At 45.5% G+C, this 25,581-nt stretch overlaps 1 protein-coding gene across 1 annotated transcript; it reads right to left on the bottom strand.

Annotated features, from left to right (window-relative positions):
- Positions 1-1,275: 1,275 nt before the first annotated feature.
- Lbh (LBH regulator of WNT signaling pathway) lies at positions 1,276-25,420 on the bottom strand. The gene is made up of 3 exons (XM_020177393.2): positions 25,191-25,420; positions 22,511-22,613; positions 1,276-3,892 (listed from the first exon to the last, which is right to left on the bottom strand). Exons 1-3 carry the CDS (start codon positions 25,214-25,216, stop codon positions 3,704-3,706), a joined length of 318 nt encoding a protein of 105 aa, XP_020032982.1. The 5' UTR covers positions 25,217-25,420; the 3' UTR covers positions 1,276-3,703.
- Between the last annotated feature and the right edge of the window lie 161 nt (positions 25,421-25,581).

The raw sequence follows: 25,581 nt of genomic DNA, 5'->3' as shown, positions 1-25,581 counted from the left end.
CTGAGTTCAAGGAGTCCACATTCAATAAACTCCATCCTCAGGCTGTTGGACAAAAAAGGATGGATAATCCACTCTGAGGATGGACAGATCCTACAAGTTATCCTCAGGGTTGCAGATCCATGGTCTAGTGGCTTCATTATCTGTGTTAATGTTAACACAGATCACTATTCTATCAATATTGGGAGACATCCTAAGCACAGACCACTTGATTACTTAGCTCATCATAGTAGTGAAGGCAAAAATATTCAGCCTTGGGTTAGAAAAATGTCTAAACATTCGTTCTACAAGCTCCATCTCCTCTCATTCTGACCTCCACAAAGCCTCCTTTCTGGTCTCTGAGCTTCTCATCTTGTGCTCTCCAATCCTATCACTATTGATCCAGATTGTGTAAAATGTAAATCATGCTATTCGAGACCTGCACTTAGAATGAAATCCAACTTCCCTAGGCCTACGCAGCCCTTTCCACATGACCTCCTTTCCCACCTACACCAGTCAGGCTCATTCTGAGTTGTTCTCCCTGCTAGAAGCTTTCTTTCCCCACTCCAAGCCCCTGTTCCCTGCTACTCGTTACCTGGTCAACTCGTCCTTATCACTTCTAAAGCCTTTCAGGCCTTGCAAGCTGACATTCACTCGCAGAGCAGCCGACTTTTCTCTGCCTTGCACTCACCATATTTGTCATTTAATTTTACACTCCAACAGTGCCATGCTGTGAGATCCAGTACCACTGCTATTTTGTTCCCCACCCCCCTTGCCTGATATAAGCAGTAAGCACTCAATGGATGGTTTGATCTCTCTGTAACCTATATCTACCTATGATCACTCACCTACACACCATACACCAGCCTTGGTGAAAAATCTGACAATACATCTTGGATTTATCCTTCTTTAGAAGGGTAGTTCAAACCTTGGCTGTGGGTTAAATTCCCCCCCCCCAGGTGATGCCTAAGAATACAAATGTTTGGACCCCAAGATAAACCACTGAAATCTAACTCTCTGGGGGTAAGGGCCTACTATTTGATTTTAAAACTCTCCAGGTTATTCTGGTGCACATTCAGAATCAAGAACCAATGACAAAGGAAAAAAAAAAACTACTTTCATTCATTCAAATGATAAAAACACAAAAATCATGGATGGGTTTACCTGGAAGGTAAGCAGGTAAGACACACAGGAACCTCACTTGGGGCCTCCTAACCTGGCCTCCAGTTAGAGCTCACCTTCCCCCTGAGCTGACTGCATTCCAATGCAGCAGGAAGCAAGAAGGAAAGCAGACCAGAGTGGAAAGCATTTTCAAACTTTATTTACAACTGTCACAGTGACAAAAAGTAGTTTGGAAAAAAAAAAATGCTAGTTTCTCCCTGAGCCTCAAAAAAGAACAGATAGAAGTTACAAGAGGTTCATCTCACAACAGGCGTTTTACTGAAATACTAGGATTTTTTTTTTCAATACGATCATACAATCAGTTAGAAATACACACAGATTACTTAAAAAAAAAAAAGAAAGAAAGAAAGAAAAAGAAAGGAGGAGGCCAGACAGGAGCTCAGTCACTTGTCCAAGAGCAGCTGGGTCCCCCCAACAGGCTCAACCGCTGAGGGCCCTGACATTAGCTGTCGGTCCCCGGCCTGCTCAGACTACAGATGGTCATACAAAGTGGTCTAGTGACCGGCAAAAGAAGAAACAACCCCCATACACATACATATACACAAGGTCGATTTGATACTCAGTTTACAAGCACATTCCCATCACACAGCAAGACTGGGACAAATGATCCAGCATAGGAGTGAGAGGGAGACACTGAAACACAGGAATTTAAACGGCAAGACCCCCATCCACAGAGGGAGGCAAGGAATGAGAAATGCCATGAGGGAAGGAAAGTCGGACGGACAGATCTCTGTAGCCAAAATGGCACGAAGGGGGAACGAGAGAGAGAAGCCCCCTTGCTCAGCCGGCTGCAGCTCTCTCCTACTTCGGTGAGGAGCTGAAAGAAGTTATTGCCATCGGTGTGTGCATCACAGGCAGACAACAGAGGGAGGAGGCAGGAGGTGGGGGTCACAGGACTGTCGGCATCCCAGAACTAAACCCTGCCAACTGCTGTGTCAACAGCACACCCCATCCTCCTGCCCCAGTGGGCTCCAGAGCCACACTGACCTTGAGGTATTAAATACAGCTAGACACACAAGAACAAAGCTGGGGCTCAACCTGGACTGAGCAGAGACCTGAGGGGACAACATGGGTGCCTAGGATGGCCAAGTGCAGCCTAAGGGAGGCTCTAAGTCCACCTCTTGGCCACATAGTCATGCTCTGAATTAGAGATGGTGGAAGAGTCTGTCCTGCAACCTGCTGCTCCAGAAAGTTCTGAGCTATGATGAGAGGGTCTAAGTCCAGGGGCTGGCTTCTGCATGCTATTTCTGGCTGCCTTTGCCAGAAATAGTGGGAGATGGAGAAGGGAGAGGGGCACCATTCTGCAGGGATACCCCTGTTCTCCCCACACCTTCCTCCCACCCACGTTCAGGAACAATGTGGAGAGAAGCAGGGTATCTCAGGACAGCCAGCATCTCAAATTCAATCCCACAGCTGCTACATGGGAGCCTGGGTTCCCGATGCAATACTGTTCAGGCTGTGCCAGCCCTTGGACCTGCATAAAAGCTCCCTCTCCACCAAGAAACACACTGTGGCCTCAGTTTCACAAGAAGTCATGCCAAGAACCCACACAGGCATGATTCTGCTGCTGGTGAGGCAGGCTGTGACCCACAGCAGGGCTGGAAACCGTCACCTGGCTGCCATGGCTGGGACAGGAGAACAGGTAGCTCTGTAGAAATGTCTACTCCATTCCTCTGCTCCCTGGAACTCTAAGAACAAGTCTTGGGAGGGGGACAGTGAAAGTAGGAACTTTATGTTCAGGAGCCAGCATTGGGGTCTCCAGCAAGAGCAGGAAGTGCTCTCCAAAGAGCTGAGAGGCAAAAAGGATAAATCAGGGAAGAAAAGCTGAAAAGCGCTGCCTCTTAAAAACCTCCATGTCTCCAGGGCTCTGTGAGCCTGCAAAGCTGGGGCAGAGTCCATTGGAAGGACTGGGTGACTTTCCTTTCTGATACATCCTTCTGGCCAGCCTTGACCTCAACCCCTTGCCCCTGCTCTCCTGTCCCCTTTTCTCTGTCATAGACCAATACACCTGAAATAAAAGCAAAGGCTGGTGGTGGGTGTTGACAGAGATCGAGATGAAAACTTGGTTTTCTGGTGCCCCAGCAGCCTGAGTGAATGCTGGCTGAGCACTTCCTGGCTGCAGTTCTCTGCTCAATGTTTTCTTGAAAACATGTACTTTTTCTTTTGCCAGGTGTTTGTTTTCTTACCCCAAAAGTTTTTTCTGCTCATTTGCCCATCCCTCTTCAGCCCACAGGACCCCCGCCCTGGTGGCTGGATTTCAGATACTGATCTCAGAAGCAGCACCCCTTCCCCACACCCCCACCCCTTTTCTCAGCAGCTTCCTTTCTCAGAAGGCCTTGCAAGTTGTCAGAGGGCTCCACTGCTCAACGAATTTCAAAAAAAAAAAAGACAAGAAAAGCTAAGAAAACCAACTTGGTGATTTGCAGGTACAAAAGCCTCATTTGACATCTTCAAATCATGGCTCACTCTCTTCTTCCATCACGATGGGAAAAACAGTTCAGATACAAATGCTGGCTGGCATGACCCTGGCAAACCCTCAGGGACTCTACTGCTCTTTGTTTTCCTTCGCTGTCTCTTCGCAGTTGTCTTGCTCATCCTCCTGAACCAAGAACTCCTCAGGAGGCCACCTGAGCTCCCCGCTCTCCACCTCTCCCTCTGTGGGTTCCACAACTATGGAGGGCAGGCGGTCCTTCAGTTTGCAGCAGCGATCAAAATCTGATGGGTCAGGGAAGATCTGCAATAAAAGCAGAGCACCTGGTCACGTATGTAATTGAAAAGAAAATGCAACTCTTTCCTTTCACACACACATGTAGCACGTGAAGCACTAACCATCTTCCAGGGACTCTGCACTGCCTTCAGGATACTGTGGGACAAAAGGCAGGAGCCGGGGGATAAAGTTCTGGGAGAAACTGTCCCTCAGTCAGATTCTGCTTTTAATTCCAAAGTTGAGAGTTTGGGGACAGTGCCACTGGATCTAAAGACTGCTGTAACTCTGTTTGTACTCTTGTTTTATTGACTATTTCTAGATAAAAGAATTCAAAATCATGCCATCACAGTAAGCCATGCCTTTCTTTCTGGCAAATATTTTATACCTGCAGTCCAAAGCATATAACAGGTACCAAGTTTCTGCCAGAATAATTATTGGCACCTAGTAGGAGCAGACAACCAGGTTCCTTACGTAGATCATTTCAAACCAATGTGGCTAAAAATAGGTGTTGTTCAGGCTATCTGAAAGAATCTCAGGCTTGGGCAAGTACGCTGTCCAAGACAGCCTGAAAGTGAATGAGACTCAAACTCAGGTTTGCTTGGCTCCCACACTCATCTCCCAATATCACACTGCCCCTCAAGTAGATGGATCCTATTCCCATCACAACTGTCAAGTCAAAGCCCAATCTAGATGGAAAGCAGCTGGGAACAAAATCCAAGGTACCTTTCTAGTTTACCTGTGAGCAAATGACTGGATTCCTGCAGGCTCTCCACCTGGGGGAATCTACTTCTCTTTCCAGAGTCCCACCAGTGAGGCTCCATTTTCTAATGCCTACTGTGTGTCCTTCCCAGAGCTGGCAGAAACCTCAAGACAGGCTAAAAAATCAGGGCCAAACCTGGCTCTGTGGTTTCCCTTTGCACACACTGCCCTGTGACTACAGCTGACCCAATTCTTTTCCAGCAGCTTAAGTACTTAATCCTCTGGGCTGCTGGTTCCTTGCCATTCACTGCCTTCAGTGACATGCTCAAGAGCCTAAGAGAAGAACCTTGGTCAGAGAAGCAGGGATCACTCAACCACACAGACACTTGGCACCTTCAAGGCCATCTCCTCCCACGCCTTCATTTGAGAGACCAAGAAACCCAGGTCCAGAGGGTCCAGGGAATTTACTCAAGGTCATACAGCTTGATCGTGGCAAAAGAACAACTGTAGTGAGTAGAGACACACATTCGAAAAGACACTAGGAGGTTGCCCGTTCCTGCCAGGATGGGGACTGACCCCTGGCAGCAGACACAGGTCCTCTGTTCCCAGGAGGTAGAAGAAATTCTCAGGCCCTCCCAACTTCCATGGTGCTCTAAGTATGTCCACTCTTACTACAAGTCACACTCTGACCATGTCACAGACCACATGGGGCTTTTGGGAGTCACAGGCCTCAAGAAATCTCCCAATCCCTGCAGACCAGTGATTATTAACCATTTATCCAATAAAGGTCTATTGCGGGGGATTAAGCCTTAAGCCCGCTGCATGACCAGGCATCGTTAAAGACTTAACAGGGCTCATAAAAAGTATCATAATAGCAGCCAGAAGGAAACAAGCCAGGGAGGGGCTGGGCCTGAACAGGTGAAATGATAGCCCGAGAAGCTGACCGCCATTCTGGACTTTCTCCTCCTGTGTGGCCAACCCTGAAGTTCTTCCCTTGGACTGTACTATGCACACAGGCTGGCAGGCCAGGTGGGGAGTGGGTCAGGTGGGCTATTTGGGCCCATTCCTTGCTTTTCCTGTGGAGTTGAGCCCCTCCCAGGGGTGAGGACACAAAGCATCTACCAAGCAGAAGCTCTGGGAGTGAACCAGGTGTCCCCACTGAGTGAAAGGCACACTACAGTTTATAAGGTTCTTGTGAACATCACCTTGATAAAGCCTCACTGTCACCCTAGAAGCAGCAAGACCCTGGCACTGTGAGGGTCACATAGCAGAGCGAGGATTCCAACTTCAGTCTGTTTTTTTTCAGTGCCTGGGCCTTTTGAGAAATAAACTAGGATGCTACTGAGTCAACATTCCCATTCCACGGATGGAAAACTGACTAGAGCGAGCAGGATTCTGAGTGCCCACTGTCTACTCAGCTGCCTGGGCACCCAGACAGGATCCAGGATCCAGGTACCAGGATCTGTCTGCCAGCCCAGACCAAGAAATGAGCTTCCTAGTCAGAAAACTTGACCTAAAAGTTCAGGACCTGAAATGCAGCTGTGAGAGATGAAGATGAGATGGTCACCTGACCCTGCACAGCCCCGGCTCCTATCTCTACCTTCTGAACTCACAAGCCTATGGTGGTGACACTACCAGTAGACATGAAAACCTAGTGCTAATTGTGATTACTCAAGTCAAGGAAGAGCAAAAGGGACAAGAGGTAGGGCAAGGATGGCAGAATAGGAGGGTTGCAAGACAGCATTTGATCTCATTACAAGCTGGGATTAAATAGGCCTTTCCCTAGAATAAGGGAAAAAACATTAAAACAATGTTGGTGATGACGGACAAAGTTTGTGCTGAGCAGAACCTCAATCCTCACTATAATTCTGCAAAGTATTTGTGGTATGATCCCTATTTTATACAGGTAAAAAACAAGTACATCAAAGGCATGTACCTTGCACAAGGCCACAGCCCTAGAAAGTAGCTGCACGGGAACCTGAACTTCTGTAGGACTTTTATCAATACAGTGTTCATTTAAGGACACTAGGCTGAGCCACAGAAATCAGATCCTCAATTGTGTGACCCCTTTCAAGTCCTCTTAATTCCCCACCTCAACGTCTCCTTTTGAGAAGTGTAGTGGCCTTCTTGTCTCATTAGATGGGTACAATTTCTTGACAAATACTGGGATGATAAGATGGTCGGAGGACACAAACAAAATTCAAATCCTAGTATCTTCTTTGGAGCAATTTCTATAAGGACAACAGTCAGTATCCAATCTCAAAGCAAGAGGCAGTAATACTAACACAGCAATTAAAACAACCCCAAACAATGCCTTTCATACCAAGAGCACCACAATTAAGTCTTTTAAGTCCTTGGGGGGAGTCTAAACATTGAACTTCTAATACTGCTTAGCTGCCAAAGAACTTTGTTCCGTGAATTGCTCAAAGCAAGGGCCTGGGGGAGGGGGAGTGGCATAGAGCTTCTTAAAAATCATTCAAGAATTATTCTAACTCTTCTATCCAAGATTTTTATTTTATTATCAGATTATACCAATTTGTGCCTCTGAAAATTGTAGCTCTCTCCAAAAATAAATAAACAGCACCAGAACCAAAGAGCCTCATGGTGTCCTTGCAAACAGACAGAAAGCCTTGCAAAGTGTTGCTGAGTCTTTGGCCAGCAAAATCTTATCTCCGACAGCTGCTTAAGAGGCTGACCCCAAAGAGGTCAACATTTTCCACTAAGTCATGCTTTTTAATCATCTAGGCAGCAGAAAAATGAGAGGTTGCAACTGCAATTTGATGGGGTGGGGAAGGCAGTGGAAAAAAAGAACTCGAGTTAAACTTGCCAAGCACATGACAGGTAGGGCTGAGGCAGCAGGCCAGCCCAGCATGCTGTTTGCCCACAGGAACTGGAAGGGAATAAAGAACAGCTCCTGTTCCAAAAAGAAACTGCTTCTGGTTAAATCTTGTAGTCCTTAGAGTCCCTTCTTGTCCTTAGATTGCAGAAAGGAAAAGAAAATCCTCAGCACAGGCTTTTCTCCAAGAGGGTCAAAAGGAAGGATGGGGAGGCTCTGAAAGGCATTTCCTACCCTCAGCCCAGGACAGGGCAGGTCCAGAAGAATCCATCCCAGCTGTGATTCTCTCAGCACTACACCTTTCTCCCTCTGCCAACAATGCTCACCACGTCCAGCTGTCACACTGGGCTGCCAAGACTGACGGCTTGAACATAACACCAAGTTCCCTCCTTTACAAACAGAATAGCCTCGTCAATCATGCACACACGCTAAGAACATTCTGGGTCTCGCACATCCTGCTGTGCAGGAATAGCAGGCATTGGTGCTGGTGAATTTCACAGGGGACACTTCTGCAGAGGAATCCTTTGCCACGCGACTGCCAGTTCCAATAGGTCCTGACATTCTGAGAACTCACATAGATTCCCTTGAAAGGTCAAGGGAGCTTCAGAATGATCTAGGAGGAACAGACAGCCTGTGAGATGGATGCCAATATACTGGGGTTTGTGGCTGTAGAGGTCAGTGCTGTCCACCAGAATGTTGTTGTAATGAAAATTTTCTCTGCACTCACTGCCCAATACAGCAGCTACTATTTCATCTGGTGACTATGAAACACTTGAAGTGTGGCTAAGATTTTGAATTTTAATAATATAAACTTACATATGAGTTAAGTAAATACAAATTTAAACTTAATAAAAAATTAAATAGCTACCTGTGGCTAGCTATTAGATAGATAAATAAGCATTAGAACAATGATAATAGGGCAGTCTGGAAGACTCAGGATACTTGTTTGACCAGTATCAGTGATCTCACAGCAGAGAAATGTAGGACTGGGGACATACTTCCAAAAACGACAAGCTTTTTGCTTGGGCATGAAAGTTGCTGGTGAGTCCGCTCCCATTTCATGCATGGAGGGGAACTGAAAGGGAACACCAGAGCTCCAAAGGCCCCAGATTTGGAGGCCTAGCTATCAACTGTCTGCCTCTAAGCCAGGTGACCTAAACCTGGCTGTCTCTGGGGTGGGGACAGGATAGAGATGCTTGGCACCTCGGGTGGAAAATGTGAGCGATTCTGGTTGGAGCCGCTCTCCCCTGTGTGTGTATCCCTCAACCATCATCTCTGAAAAACCAGCTGGGCTGGCCACAAAGAGGGCGGAGGGCTCAGCAAAGAGCTGAGAGATGCTAATAAGGAAAGCAGACACCAGCAGGTGGAGGAGATGAAAGGTGGTTAACCGGACACAAAGAGCTAATTACCAGCTCTGCAAGTTGAGACCTTGGCAGCCTGGACACCCTGCTCCTCTTTGGGGAGGAACAGAGGATGGAGTGCTGAGGGTGAGGGAGTTGGGAGGGGAGGAAGGGCAGAGGGCCTAGGAGAAATAACCAGGCTAGCTTCCCAAAGCACTGGGTAAGAAACCACACAGTAAGCCTCTACCCTCTCCAGTTGCAGAGAGGAACAAAGAATCCACCCCAAAACTGCTATGGAAAAATCACCATTCCCACAGGTAGACCAGAAGTCTAAAAATGCTGACTTTTACCTTGCCCCCATCTCTTATTATCTTTGCAACCTTGGTCAAGTCATTTCAACTTCTCTGAGCCCCAGTGGCCTCTTGAGTGAAACAAGAATGTCATCTGCACTTTGCAGTGTTGTCAGAGTGGTTACACCACGCTAATGCTGGCTGCTGATACTGAGATCCCATTCCCTTCCTCTCCTTCTCTATAAATTTGGATTAATGCAAATTCTGATCTAATACAGCTTTGAAGAGAATCAAATACAGGTATGTGTGAACACGCTTTGTAAAGTCTAAATTCCTAATGCTGGTTCTTTTGGGGTAAAATCAGGGTCCCTAAGAAGCATTTAGAAGTAGACCAGGAAAGCAACAGCTATAGCTTAGGACAGGAGCAAATGAGCAGCACTATAGGCTTGTGCTCATGAATCCCAGGCCAGGTTCTTTGGAGAAATGATTGTGATGTCCTTGCCTCCCTCCCAGAGCCTCAGCTTCCTCAGGACATAGATTAGATCAGCTGGAATGAAAAGCCCTGCCTTGTCCAGACCCTCCTTTCTGTGGAAGGCCCTGGGCCAAAGTTCTCCTGCTACAACCTCCTCTCTCAGTCTATCATCAAGGAGCCTGCACCCGAGTAAGTCAGATCCCTCCTGACTCCCAGCTTCCCAAAGTCCAGATTTCTTATTTTTCCTAGAAACAATGGGTTGGTCTTGTGTATCTATTGCTTCCTAGGAGGGGCTGGTCTGCAACAATGGGAAGATTTCTTTCGGCATTCTGCTCTGCAAGGGCACAATGAATGAATAGCAGCTAATTCAAATGAACAATTACCCTGCACTTCGCCCCCTACCCACATGTGAAGGCAAGAAATGTAATTTTTGAAATACTTGCCTCCTGCTATGTTTCTATCAGTCTATACTACTATTTGCATCTTACTGATTTTTCATGAGGCATTGGCTGGTAAGAGCAGAAAGAATTGCAGCACAGGAGCAGTGGGCCACTGAGGGGGTTGAGAGGGAGAACATTCTCCAGCTCAGCTCTGCTGGGGTGCTCACTGTCCACCTCACTTCAACTTCCCTCAACTAGAGGTAAGAATATCCACTTTGCCCTATCCTGTCCTTCCCTAGTGCCTCTAATCTTACAGGGCACTTGAGTAGAGATTTAGGCTTTATAACAACTGCAGAACCTCCTTCCTTTGGATCAAGGATGCTTAAGCCTCTATCCTGGAAACTTGAAAGAAAAGGAAATCCTTGGGATAAACACCATCTTTCATAAACATCTCTCAAACACACACCCATCCTGCAAGTTGGGAGTTCCAAATTCCAATTAATTAGCACTAATTGCTACTGATAATGCTGGACCTAAAGAACCGGTAGGGCTTTGAAATGTTAGACAATTTTCCCAAAGTTCTCTGGAGCAGAAAAAGACTAAAGTTATCTGGCATAGATGATTTCAAATACCTGCATCTTACTGATAGTATCATCATTGCCCTCTTGAAAGAAGAAAGCCCTCACTCCAATCTTCCAGATTCCTCTCTCTTTCCTCCATTGGTACCACCCAAATGTCCCAAGCCTTCTCTTTTTCTCAGAAATCCCAGACTGACCTGGCTGCCATTCCAACCATCCCTTCACTTTTTGTTTTGAGGACAAAAACTTTAGTATTTAGCTGGTCCCTCAGCCTTCCCATCCTTGTCCTTCTTAACTCTACCACATGGCTTCTAAACCCACCCCTGAATGGAAACAATGCTTTCAAGTCTCTCAGGGCTTCCTTGCAGCCCCTTCTCACAGCCTTTGCTTGGCTTCCTGTAACAAAGCCTACTGTAGCATGTGACCAGGCAATTCATCTTGTCTCAGAACTGAGGGCATCTGCTAATTACCCATCTTTCTTTAAGTTAAAAAAAAAATTGAGGTTTTTTTTTTCCTCCTTTACACAAAAACAGTAGCCCCTATAGAAGACACACACTGCAGCACTGATGCTAACAACTGAAGCAAGCAGAGTGCTCTTAGAGATGCACCTATGCTCTCAGCAGACTTCCCTCCATTTGTGCTAGAGAAGCAGTTCTCAAAGCTCAGATCTCAAGATCCTTCAGCAAGAGAGATTGCTAGAACCTTCTTGAGAAATGAATGCAGTGACTGCAACTGTGCTTGTCGTCACTGTATGTTCACCACCTCACAAAACCAAAACCAAAACCTAATGTTTATCAATGTCCGTTAATTAAGCAGTGAAAATATTTTATTAAATATGGACTCTTAAATACATATTTTAAAATTTAGGGTGGCAAAATGGAAAGTCAAAATATAGTATTTCTCTGGCATAATGGCTCATGTAGTAGAATGCCTGGCTAGTAAGCATGAGGCCCTGAGTTCAAACCCCAGTACTGCCAAAAAAATTATCATTTCTGCTGCCTACTGAGATACCATGTCATTTCAAAACAAAGTGCTCATGTGATTGAGTTACTAGCCGAACTAGCCAAGTTTTCACTGTAAAACCATTTTTACCTAAAAGAACGACTGACCAATACACTATAGTTTTTCTAACTTGGGCATTTGAGAGACAATTTCTCAAAAATGAGTCTGACTGAAAGTATTTGTCACCCATGATAAAAATACAGCTTTTGAGTGAAAATTAGAATTTTTAAAACTTGTATCAGCCACCATGAGCTTGACAGCTTCCTATTACTTGAGATCAGTAGAGAGATTAACAAACATCATTTTTGATATTACAAAATGAAATGTGTCAATGTTTGGGCAGTCTGCATAATTCATTGAATTGACTTTTTCCAAATGATAAGCACATTACACTACAAAACCAAGTCTGGGTAAAAGATTTAATCAAAGTGCAAGACAGACTAAGGAATTTTTGTGTGTGTGTGTGGTACTGGGGATAGAACGCAGAGCCTCATGCATGCTAGGCAAACACTGTACCACTGAGCCACATCTCCAACCCTGGACTCATGAATTTTAAAGCAAGAATACAAAACTTCACTCACAAGATTTCAGATATCACCTAACATTTAAGAAACTACTATTTGTTAGTAGTTTCAGATATCACCTAACATTTAAGAAACTACTATTTGTTAAGTTTTGGTGAAGAATCAAAAAACATCTGAAAAGGGTGTGAAAATAGTTCTTCCCTTTTTTACTACATATCTGTATAGGCCAGATTTTCTTAACTTCAACTAATACATATTACAATGGACTGACTCATGGAAAGTACACATGAGAGTCTAGCTATCTTCCATTAAGCCACACATGAAAAAGAGTTGCAAAAAATATGTACAACAATGTTTCTGTTCCCAGTAAACTTGTTTTAGAAAATATAAATTTTCTATATATAATTTATATATATAAATGTTGGTTTTTCATGGAAAACCAACATTTATATTAACATATAATGGTTTTGTCGTTATTCTAAGTGAATTAATAAGTAAACATTGAAAAAGATCTATTTTAGTTCCTAAAATAAAAGACATAATCCACATAAACAAAAGCTCTTTAGTGATCATAAATAATTTTCAAAGGAATAAAAGGGATTGAGGAGCAAAAATTTGAGAACTATTGGGCCAGAGAAAAACGTACACAGGAAGATGACTATATTAAGGTTAAAAGACAACATATATTTTAATATATGTTAAAAGACAACATATATTTTAATACTGGAAAAGAGATCGGTGGAATATAAAAGGTGCCTTCAAAAGACTGATATGAGGAAGAGAGAGCAGATTTTTTTCAGTCTGATGTAACGATCTACAATCAGATTGAGTACTTCATGTCATTACTCAACTTTCTAACAAAAATGATGGCAATTTACTTTTACTATAGATGAGGAAATCAGGATCCCAACAGGTTACATGAGTTGCCTGACATGGCACAGATATCAGCAAAGCCAACACTGGAAACCAGCACACCAGATTTTTAGTCCTTAATCTCACTAAGCTGAGGGGTTCTGAGTTCTGTGTCACTGGTGGTGTTCAAAGAACCCCTGAGTGACCCAAAGTCATGCTATTGTAGAGGATGTCCCATATTAAGATGACTGATCCAATCTCAAAGCTGCCACTGACTCTGAGATGCGACAGTGACACAGTTTTGATTCCAAGAGGAGTATCTATATGCATGGTTCCCAAACTTATGGTCTGCATACTCCCCAAAAGAACTTTGAATTAGTATGTCTCCTTTTGTGTGTCCTAAAGCTCCTGTTATACTATAAATATTAACTTTTAAAAATAAAATGTGTATGCCAGTCTTTTAAATGTACTCAGTGGGTTATAAACATCACATCAATTTGATCTCAACCATTTCCTATTAAAAACTCATAATAAGCTTTTAATTCAAATCTTACAGTATTCCTTTCTCTACTTGAAACTATATTTCTATTCTACTTCCCCCATAGGATTTTTTGTTAATGTAATATATTTTTATGTTTGCAATTTTTTATTTTAGTTTTTTCATATTCTCTGTAATAAAAAGATTTATGTATATAAACTGCCATATTAAAAATGGTCTGTGACCTTAAGACTAATAAGAGAATTCTGAAGCTTGGACTGATGGAACATGTCTGTAATCCTAGCACTTGAGAGGCTGAGGCAGGAGGATCAAGAGTTCAAGGCCAGTCTGGGTTGCATAGCAAGGCCCTGTCTCAAAACAAAACAACAAAAGTTTTGATTACCGTATTATAGCCATCACTACCTAACTGGCCAATGAAAGTATCACAACAAGTATTAAGCACAAATGTAAATTTCTACTGGATTGGTTTCTTACTCTTAGGGAGATGTGGAAATTATGGGCTACCTGGACCATAATATTTTTAATGGTCTATTTGTTTGATGGCCCTAACATTGCTACCCTGGGAAGGCACTGTGAAAGAATCAGGAGGGTGGATGACAGATTTTTCCCTGTAGAGAGGGAGAAAAACAATCTTGATAGAAGGGTATGAAAAGGAAACTGGTGAGGCCTGTCTTCAGGAGCTACAACCTGAGGAAAGCCACAGAAGGAAGTTGAAGATGAAGACATGGGTTTCCTGAGAACTCTTCCCCACTGTCATGTCCCCTGGAAAGTTTCTGTGAACCCCTGGGGCAGTTGTCTTCCTGTTTAACACTTTGTTAAAATGTGGAGTGGTACATACATGGAAATATTATTAAGAAGTAATTTGGCATAAAACTCTCCAATACTAAAGTGCCAAGCAAAACAGCCAGAAGGAATCTGGTCACTTTGCCACATCTGAGGGGGCAAATGACAGCAGAAATCAGTATTGAGTACTGGCTGCTATTATGAATGCTTCTATCTAGAAGATACACTAAGCTTGGAAGAAAACAAATTCCTTCATGTTATCAACACTGACGTCCCTTAGAAGAACTGTGCTGTGTAATTTCTCACTCCCGGGAGCCTGTGTTTGCCAACCTTGAGGTTCCAACCTTCCTCATTCCTGTTATATTCAGATATGTGCTATGTTTTCTTTACTCACTTGTTAAAAACATATTTACTTAAAAATCAAACTACATAAGTTGGAAACTAGTAGTATGTGTCATAGGTAGTAACCATAAATAGCATTAACATTTCGAAACCACCAGGAATATAAGGCTTTTACTGGAACACTAGGCTGGAGTCTCACGGTCTTGTCAGACAGAAGGCCACTGGGTGATGAGGTCAAGATCCATTAAGTTTAGATCTACTTCTAAGAGCCCAGTCCACCCTTAATTCCAGGGAAGCAATATTTCTTAACCATAAGCCTTCCATATGTCAGACCTGGAATCCCAGAGACCCCAAGATGGTTCATGAGACTGAGCATGCATCTGGTCAAACTTTATGGTTCTCTAGATCAAAGGGATTGCACTGGTCTTTTCAAGGTCACATGGCATTCCAACAGAATAAAAGATATAAGTAAAATAACTGCCAATCCATACGCATTTGTAATCCAGAGTATGTCAATGTACCTACTTGGGGTCACAAATATGATCACTAGTGATTTTTGCAATGCTGGTAAATGTTGCTTAAACATCATCCATTGCTATCCTCATGCTTGAAATAAATAATTAACATACTACAGGAAGATATACTACATCTGAACACAGTAAAATAACTAAACACATTTCTGACTCAATACTCAAAGCTCCTCCATTATTACCCCATCTCTATAGACATTACAGCTGTGAGATGCTATTTGCTAGGATTTTTAATGCTGGGAGCTTACATTTTGATAAACTCTTTTATTTATGCTTTCTCTTTTAAGGTAACATATAATCAAGAGGCTTAATGATGTTGAATCTCTTTGAATCAGTAATTCTACTTCCAGGAATTTATTCCAAGGAAATGAATCAAGTCTGTACAGAAATTTATGTAAAATGATGTTAGAACAGTGTTCTTTGTAAGAACAAAATATGCTACAACCTAAATATATGCCAACAACAAGAAGTGGTACAAAGCAAAATAAATTACTATTCTGCAAAGAAAACAAAATGACAGAAACATAGTCACAATACTGTATTAAATGAAAAAGATTCACTATAACAGATACAGTATTACCTCAACTTTATTTTTTAAGTATAAGTGCACAAAATATTGTTGAAAGTAAACATACCAAAGTGTTTCAGTGACAGGAATATAAGTGGTTTTTTTCTTCTTTCTACTGCAGTGTGCTTTGCTAAAGTTTTATAAAGAATAAACACTGACCTTTATAATGATAATATGCACATACTCTTACTTTTTGAGTCAGAAATTCTACTCCTAAAACAGTTCTAAGAAAATAGCATAAATCATTTACAAAGATTTATATATAATTATTTATAAATTATCAATTATCAAAGAGAAAAACAATACCTAAAAGCTTCAACAGTTGGAGAATAATTAAACAAATTATCTTTTAACTTTATGATATAATATTATGCAGTTATTAAAATGTTGGCTTTGGAGTATTTTTAGGACAAGGTAACTTAGGATAACATAATGCTGGTGATAGATGCTGTCATATAAAACTGCAGAACACATGATTTGTGATTTGTCTACATAAAAGGGCATTGGAAAAGAAAGTAAAGGATGCTGAAGTGTTAACAATTGTGCCTTATGCCTGGTGAGATTATGGCAACTGGGAAATAAAAAGCTTAAAAGAAGACAATAAAAATTTCAAAACAAGCATACAAATGTGAAAAGCATAAAAATAATAAAATACATGCTTTATCAATGACAATATGAAATTACTAATGAAGAGGGAAAGAGAAAGAAAAACTTTCCTGTAACTGCAATACTCCAAACTGAAATGACCACTACTGCACTGACATCCCACCATCACCCCTCAGTTGTGTGTGTGAGTGGGAGCGTGGGAATGTAGAGAACTTGAAGACCCTGGGTCCTGGCTCTATCCAACCAGGTTTATGTGGACAAGTGCTTTACGCTTTCCAACACAAAGGCAGAAGAAATAAAGGTGTATTTAAAATTCTGTCTGGAAACCACCTCAAACAAGTTAGGAGAAAATCAGACCTAGAGATCAATCATCTCTGGATAAAGATTATTCTGGTCCATGCTGCTTCATGTAGGAGATCTAAGAACCTTCCTGCCCATTGGCTCTAATAAAATTCCTAGTTGAAAAGCAAGCAGTGAACATAATTTCAACTAAATGCCTAGGGCCTCTTCTACACAGCTTATCTAAAATGAGCTGCCATAGTGAGGACAAGGAAGTTCAGTGGGAGGGGGCTGAGGCCACTCCCATACTCCCCTTGAGGTAACCATGTCAACTTGACAACAGCTTAGGGAAACTTAGGGCAAATTTACATTTTTTCCAAGATGAATGTGCAATCAGAGGCCCTCCCCAAGCAGCAGGCATGGGATTTGATTTATGAATACAGCCCCTCCCTGAAGTGATGGGTGAGGCCACAGACAGGCAGAGGCAGCCCCATGGCTACCAGACTGGAAAGGATGGAAGCCCCAGCTAGCCTCAGCCCTACATGAATGAGGGCCTGTCTTCAGATTCTTGAGGATTACTTAGGACTCAGGCCTGACAGATCAGCTCAGGACATTTGCTAGACACCCAGGAATAGCTCTTGGCTTCAGTCACAAGATTCACCACCCAAACACATCCCTTTCCCTCTGGATACAATCCTCCCTTTCTATCCAATGCAGGAGACCGGGTATACTGGGAGAAAAATGCTGATCCTATAAAGAAAAAAATTTCACCATGGTATTGCCAAGGTACAGGGATAGTTCTCAGTGCAGAGAGAGGAAGGGCCCAATCAATCATTCAGCACTCATTAAGTGACTATTTGTAGGACACTGTGCCTGGCATCATAGGAACAAAGAGCAGTCTAAGACACAGCCCCTGGCTCTGCGGCATGACGAACACACGGCCACTAGGGAGAGGGAGGTGTCAGGCCCAACACAGGCCCTTTGAGAGCAGCCAGTTGTATGGATCTAGTGTGCGGCAGGCTGGCTGGGGAGTGAAGAAAGCTTGTTCTCTCCTGGCCATGCACAGACCAGCTGTTGTGCCCACAAGGGTAGGGGAGAGGGAGAAGTCTCCCATGAGAATAACTCCAGCCCTCCGCAGGCCCTAATCCAGAGGCCTCCCACAACAGTGAACATGACCTTTGTGTTGAGGCTTCCAGCACGGGTGATGGCTCAGAAGAGCCAATGCTACACAGAGAAGTGAAGCCCTTGTACTTCCAAACCAGGTGGCCTTAACTGCCTATTATACATCACATCACTATAAAAATTTTTATCAAGGAGAGATATGGAGGGAGTAGGAATAGAAGAAAGAAAACTTGCCCCAATTCCACGTCTGGCCATCTTTTGCTAAGGCTTTTGGAATTTTAGCTTTATATCTCTCCAGAGACAAATGAGGCTTTTTAAAGTCTGATATTATAAAAGATGATTTCTTGGTAACCACAGGACTTATGTTCAGCTGTCATCATGGCCTCCCAAACTCTTAAGGACATGTGGGGTACTGCAGTTGGGGGTAACCATGAGATGATGCAAATGGTTAGGAGGACACAACTGTAGCTGATAAACTATGCCCAGAGCGGCTTGGAATGGGGTTTGTGGGGACAGAGGCAGGATGGTGACTAGAAACTTTCCTGAGAGTCTAATCAGGGACAAAGGAAGCCAGACTCATCGTTTACATCAACACATGCATCCTACAGGAGATCAGAAAGGGATTTAAAGAGCTGGAGAAGGATAATGATATCAGACTTTGCTGGTGCAGACGCCACATTGCACAGCAAAGCCAGGCTCAAGAGGTCTTAGGGAAGAAAGACTCTGCACAGATGGGAGGAAAGTTTGTGAGGTGCTACCTGAATTCAGTGATTACATGGAGCCTGATCTTAAAAAGGAGCCACTTCTTATGATCAAGAGTGAGGAGGCAGAGAAAGCAGCTGGCTGTAAGACCCTGTCCTGAGGAAGACTGGTTCTCAGACCTCAGGAGTCCTTCAGTCCTCTCCCCTTGGCAAAGGTATGACTGAGACTTCTGGAGCTGTGAGAGGCCAATATAGGTGGAGGCAAGAAAGATCAGCCCACTGCTGTCCCTCATCCTCCCTATCTCACTCCTTCCTACTCTGAAAGATAAAGGGAAAGATGCAGGAAGCTCTTCGCTGTATGGGTCAAAAGAAAGGCTCAGGGCACAGGAACATGCGTTGCATGGAGAAACCACTCCTGGTTCACAGAGTGGCCTCCTTGAGAAGGAGAGCCTGACTCCTGCCTGCCTGGCAGAAAATGCCCAATGGCAGGTCCACTTGACCAAGAGTAACAGAGGCTGGAATACTGAAGGCAGCAAGTCAGGGATGTGCGCTGGTTTAAACAGCTCAAGAAAAGATAATGATGTAAGAGCTTGGACGGATGCTGAGGAAGGGATAAGTTTAACCAAGGAGCCATAGCTGTGACTAGATATTGGCACGGCGCTAACACTGTGGAAGCCTGTGCTGGTGGAAGTTAGTTCGGCAGCAGAAGAGCCAAGAGGCAAAACCCAGGCCCTTCCCTATATAGAGTCCAGGCCAATTCAGGCATAGCATGAAAGGAGATCCTTGGAGAGAGGCATGTTCCAGAAAACTATAATTTTTTTGAGGAGCTAAGGGATTGAACCCAGGGCCTTGGTCATGCTAGGCCAGAGCTTTATCACTGAGCTACATCCTCAGCCCCCAAACACCACATTCTTAGAGTCCTAGAGCCACAGAAGGACCAGGCTCCACCAGGCAGCCACTGACTTACTTGCACTGGAAGGCAGGCATTCTGTCCCACAGGCTGGTGAAGGCCAGAGACACAGTGTGGGAGGGAGCTGCAGTTCTGAAGGTCATAAATGTCCTGACTGACACCCTCTCACTCACTTCTATGAACTGACTGCTGTCCACAGCCTGCCCAAAATATATTCAGACTTTCTAGCCACCATTTACTCGCCCACCCTATGGGCTGTCATAATTTGTGCCAAATAAACATGCAAACATGGATTTCACTTACTTGAATGAATCTATCTCCAAACAGATGTGAAGACAAAATACAAGCTCTGGGGATTTTTATACATACTCACAAGATGGCACTAACTCCAAAAAAACAACATATGGGCCAACCTGCATAAAAGGGCATCTGCCTGGAGCCTAGACAGGCATGAGATTGAGTGGGCTCTTTAAAGGCTGGGGCAGAAATGAAGGTGGTCAGCTTCTGAATCAGGAAACTTGACCCCTGTCTACTTAGTATCTGCTGTGAAGATGCTGAGCACATAGCACCCTGGGTGGGAGAGGGATGATGGCTGAAGGGTAACAAAGATGATAGCAAGTCATCCCTTGCCCTAAGGACTGGTAAAGGAGAAGGTAAGGCAGGACCTGTATCCTCAAAGCCTAGGACAGCATCATCAGAAAGCACAAAATGCCATAGAGGCCAAAAGAAAGGTCACATCCAGTACTGAGAAATCAGAAAAGCTTCATTCCTGGTAGGGCTGGAAGGTGGGGGAATGACTAACAAAGTCAAATGGCCCATATGTTTGATGACCTTGTTCCAAGGTCAAATCACAAGCCTGAGATTCTATTTCATTTGCCAAGTCAGGATTGGTGGGTCTTTCCCTCTCTCGGTTCCTTGGAAAAGCAGGTCTCAGTAAAAGCCACATACTATTATTATCCTCAGGAGTAAAGCCAAAAACAGAGTTCTGCGATTCCCACCATCGCTCTGAGCTAAGCCCAAGTATGCACAGCAATGGGCTCTGGCAAAGAGTGAGGACCAGCCAATCCCCAGAGTTCTAGTGGGAAAGATTTTAATTGGATGGCCCTAGTTTTGAGGGGCCCCAAGAGTACCCACCATTTGACAGTTGTCAGACCAGCTTACTACAGAGCCCCACAGGGGCTCATCAGGAGGTATCTGAAGCTGCAACAAAATTACATGAGAGGTAGACCTGTCCCCTCAAAGTCCTCACGTTCCTTCAAAGCCATGCCATACCCTGACTTCTCTATTCCATGCCTTCTGGGATTCTGTCAACCAGATTTCATCATTGCCACCCATACCATACCTGCATTGACCAGTCTGGTTCCTGTACTCCAGAAGTTCGTGTGCGTGCTGTGGTTTCCCACACGAGCCCTGAACCTCCTGAAAGTAGCCAGCAGAGCAGGTTGCACATGGAAAATGTCTAATAAGTGCTGCTTGGTTCAACACTACAACCTTTCCCCTTTCTCTTTGCAAGCAACCAAGAACCCTTTCTGAAGTCAACTTGTGACAAGAGTGCTTTGAAGATCTAGGTAAGGTTTTTTTTTTTTTGGTACTAGGCAGTACCAGAGAGTAAGGACAGATTTCTTGGGGGCTGCGAGAAATGGACTCTCAGTCCAGCACCACAGGGGAAGGAAGACTTAAGGCTCTTTTTCTCAGGCTGTGACAAGATATCTCAAGAGCCCAGAGGTGATCGTATTTTCTTCCAGCAGTTGCAGCTCCAGTTCAGCCCTTCTCACCCAGCAAGGCATCCCCATCATCCATGGTTATGGTCATCGGGGCTAACCTTTGGATGAAGCAGAATGGCCTGCAGGACTTGAAGGGCCAAGAAGGCTGCTTTGCAATGTCTGCCCCTTTGTCCGGAACATGTTTAAAAGAATCTAAAAAGGACACGCAAGACTGTGTTTGGAAAGATTCTGTGATGGAAATCTAAAACCCAGAACTGAAAGAAAATCTCACCTGTAACCACAAAGAGATTCAGTCTGACTCAGAGGATTGGAAACTGGTGTCCAAAACACTCCGACTGGTGGGCCAGGAAACTTCTGCACCTCCCACCAGGCTGTGGGGCCTTCAACTGTCTTCCTCAGAGGGAGGAGGGTATGAAACCAGCCCAGGATACAGCACCTCAGCCCTCACTCCTGCAGCCTAATGGGATCCTTATTTGCAGCCAGCAAGAAGGACCTGACTTTACTGACATAAAACAAAGGGCGTCTTTGAACTTCCCAAGCATATCTAAAGTTGTGTTCCCAACCTACTTGGCTCTTTCTGATCACCCTCCCCCCATCATACTGCACCCACCCTGGCTTTTCTATTTGTTTCTTTCTTTACAAAATAAATGCTCTGGAATGACCAGGGAATGAGCACATAGACTCTAGCCAGAAATGACTCAAGATGCAGCTACAGGATGCATCAGAAGAGCAAGGCTCTAGGGGATAGAGAGACCCAAGTCCCTGATTCAGACTGGGTCTGGGTCCTTGTCTGTGAAGCAAGGTGAGAATCCCCACCTTGGAACTATGACAAAAGTCTTCCTACACAAACAGATTCCTCCCTCCCCCAAATTTAGCAGCCTGAAACTCTCCTGACAATCTAGAGCCAGTTCTCTGCCTCAGAGGTAACTGAAAGTAACCTGTTGCCAGCTGGGCATGGCAAATCTGAAAAAGCACTGGGCTGAGTTCAAGGAATCACTCTGCTCCCTTTTTATGGTCCTTATGCAATTCGGATCTACCAGACAGGCTATTCTCTAAGCTAGATTCCAGCAACAGCATCCCTGAGCTAGCTTCCTCTTCAACTCTTAAGTACTTTGAACATTAACTCTGAATTAGCTATTCGGTCATCACCCTGAGGAGGCAGGCAGCATCTGATGCAGCCATTCCCCGCCCCCACCCTTCCCCATGAGCCACCTCCCAGCCTTGTTTCTACTGGCCAAGACCTGGGAATTTCTGTGCTGAACTATCTGTACGAATCACTTCCACTTTTGCCACTGTGAATGACAGAGTTCTCAGAGCAAGGATGGCTGATTAATAATGACAAGTAATGTCTGCTGGACATATCCCAAGCACTACAAATGCCTTAAACCTACCTCTCGTCATGTTGAATCTTCATCACAACCCTATAGAGTAAGGATCACTGTTGCCCATTTTACAGATGTAGAACCCAAGGCTTATTGGCATGCAAGGACTGGCCCTAGGTCACACAGCTCTTACAGATGGCACTGGGACACAAAACCAACTCTGCCTCCCCCCTCAGCAAAAGCCAGCAGGCTCTAAGGAGTTAGAGGGAAGCAATACTTAACTTACCTGATAGGAAAGGCCATCCTTCCGGGGGCTGAGGCCAATTTCCTCCATGGATGGGGTATTCATCATCACCTCAGTCATCTTAGCCGATCTCAGATAGTCAGGGCTGCCAAGAAACCAGACCAAAAGTCAACACACAGACTTTCACATTCCTCCTTTCAGGGCCTTTGTGGTCTTAGACCAGGGGACTGTCTGGAGACAGGAAGAGAGGTGCTCAAAGCAGAACTCTCAGCAAAACAAGCTCACATCCGAAGGAAGCACCAAGTCCACAGCACCAAGACTCCCACCACCAACAAAGCCCATTGTCTGCAAACCTCCTCTTCCCTCCTCTCCTGTACACTAAGGTGCCTTCCCAGACAGGGCAATCCTGGATTTTCTTTTAAATGACAGAACTAGGAACGAAACCACAATGGCAGGAAGCTGAGCCCAAGTGTCTATATCAAAACCAATTTATCCAGGTCTCCCTTCACCCCTCTACCTAAGAACAAAAGTAATCCTCAAATAATTTCCAAAGAAGAAATACGTGTTATTATTACATAATAACAATAGCAGGCCAGCCTCAGGGAGACAAAGTCCAATCAGGCTGCCTTCCTAAATGTCTCTGCCTGGTGCTCTGTTTGGCAAAATGTCCCACTTAAAGCCCCAAGGGGTCAGCTTTTCTGCAAGCTTCACATCTGCCATCCAACCCCCTTCTCTAGCCCCAGCTGCAGCAGCTGCAAGCTCACAGCTTGAAAAACATCCCCTGGATTAAAAGCCTTAAGGATACCCAGACTCTTGATTGCAAAGGAAATTTCCAGAGGGGCCAAGTTGGCCCACCAATGGCTGACATGTGAAAGTGCTTTGTACTCTAAGCAGGATACAAACGTTCCATTATCCTTGCACAAGCCATGGACACACACCGGGTCCCCTATGCATAGTGCCAAATACGAATACCGAATCCAGGTACTGGCTACACAACACCCAGTATTTTCACCATAATGTCTGCACACATGGTTTTAAAAAGAAAAAGCTGAAGCAGGCTTTAGGGAGACTGTATCTAAGGAAACAGGGAGGCTAAACTTCTTTTCTTTTTTTGGCGGGGGGGGGGTGGGGGGGTGGGGGGGTGGGAGGTGGGGCTATTACATAGACATGGCAGTGGATTTGGAAACAGAAGCAATAGGTTCTGGTGTAGGCTCTGCCATTCAAGAGCTGTAGGAACGTGAATAAGTCTGTGTGAGCCACAGGTGCCCTTTTTGTTACTAAGATGCTAATAATGCATATCTCATAGTTATATTAAGGGCTAATGTTAAGGACAAAGTCTGGGGGAACACGTGTTGCAGGTTATCAAGTGCTAATTAATAAAATAATCCTAAACCTTCATTTCTTGAGGTCTACTATCCCTGAGCGGCCCTAACAGCCACTTGCTAAATCTTGAAGGGCCAGGGGCACAAAGCCTCCACCAGCCTTCCAAGCTTCACCTACAAGGCACTTGGCTGCCTGCACACCACAGAGGAGGGCAAGTGGGTACACCCGGAAGAGAGGGGTACACAAGCCTCAGGGGCGGGGAAATTTTTACTTTATTTTGAGAGTTCAGGCCCCTCTCTACACAGAGCCAAGTTGGGATGGGATGGGGAGACTAAGAAGATGCTGGGCTCGAGGGTCAGGAGCTGGAACTTCCAAAGGCAATTTCCTCTTGGGTTCTGGAAAGGCTGCCACCAAACCCGAAAGAAGAGGGCCAGAGGAGCATCCAAGGGGCTCTAGCCAGGCGTTCTGTTGTCGCTTGGGCTGTGGCGCGGGCCTAAAAAGTTGAAGCAAGAAGCATGAACTTTCTAGTTGCTGGTCTAGGCAGGACTGCGCCTAGGCTGGAGCCCGCTTTCCCCGGGCTCAGTGTCTGTTCCCAACCCGGGCTGGGCTATCCATGCCCGCTTCTAAGAGTATGTTTTGGGGGCCGGGGGCGCTACCCCCACCCCGCCGCTCCTCCTCTATCCCAGGGCAGGAAGGAAGACGCGGCCGGGGCGCACGTCCTAGCAGCCTCTTTCTGCATCCTTCCCGGCCACAATCTCCAGCTGGGGGCATATTTCTGCCACCTCCCGCCCTGCTCTGGTTCCTTCCAGCCCCGACTCCCCACAAAGGCGAGTCGGATTTTAGGGGCTATGGAGGGAGCAGGAGTCGAGAGGGTGCAGCCTGAGCCCTGCTGCTTGTGGCTTACGTGTGGGGAGAGCGTTTCCCCCCCGCCCCGCCCCGAGCTCTGCAAACGCCGCGGCTGCACCAGCTCAACCCCGCTGCAGCCGGGCTCGACGTCGAGACTTGCATGCAAACAAAAAAGAAAAAGAGGAGGGGCCGGGGAGAGCAGGAGCCCCCTGAGTTGGGCAGGACGCGCGCTTCCTGCAGCCCTGCGCATAGGGCTTTAATTATGGGGGTTCAGGCAGGACCCCTGGCTCTCCCTACCCACCACTACCATATACACACCCTCCAACCGTCATTTAAGTAAAGGTTCCGAGTTCACTTCCTTTGTCTGGATGCTCTCTGCACCACCTCCCCAACCCCCACCTTTGCAACCTTGACGTTGACTCCTGCAGGGGCTCAAGCGGCGGGTTAGCGCCGGGCGTCGGTGCCACCGGCTGCCCTCGCATCCAGAGCTGGCGCTCGGGTCCCGAAGCCACAGCTGCTAAGCCGGCGCCCGCCGCAGCCTCAGGATACTCACCAGTGAATGGGGAAATATACAGACATGAAGTCCTAGGGGAGGCTGACCCACGCCCTTGTGATTTAAAAATGGTCACTGCGTCCCGAGTGAGGATGACACAGGCGCAGACGAGCGCGGCTGGCAGCCTAGCGCGGGCACTGGGCGTTCGCCGGTCCGCCTTCCCGAGACAGCCCCGCTGCCAGCGGCGTCGGCAGTGCAGACGGAACTCCTCGCTCTCCACCGAGCTCCGAGTCCCACAAAGAGCCGGGGAAGCAGTATTTATAGGGGCGGGGGCGGGGCTTGGCCTCGAGAAGCCCCGCCCCCCCCGCCCACTCCTGGAATAACGTCACCAAAATCATGAATGGCTTCAGTGCTCGCAGCTCCGGCGGGCGGAGGCTCCGGGGCGTGCTGA

This window comes from Castor canadensis, chromosome 12 (assembly GCF_047511655.1).
Source record: "Castor canadensis chromosome 12, mCasCan1.hap1v2, whole genome shotgun sequence".
In the NCBI taxonomy this organism is placed as follows: domain Eukaryota; kingdom Metazoa; phylum Chordata; class Mammalia; order Rodentia; family Castoridae; genus Castor; species Castor canadensis.
Note: the sequence above shows the minus strand (reverse complement) of the source record. Positions and strands in the feature narration are given on the sequence as shown.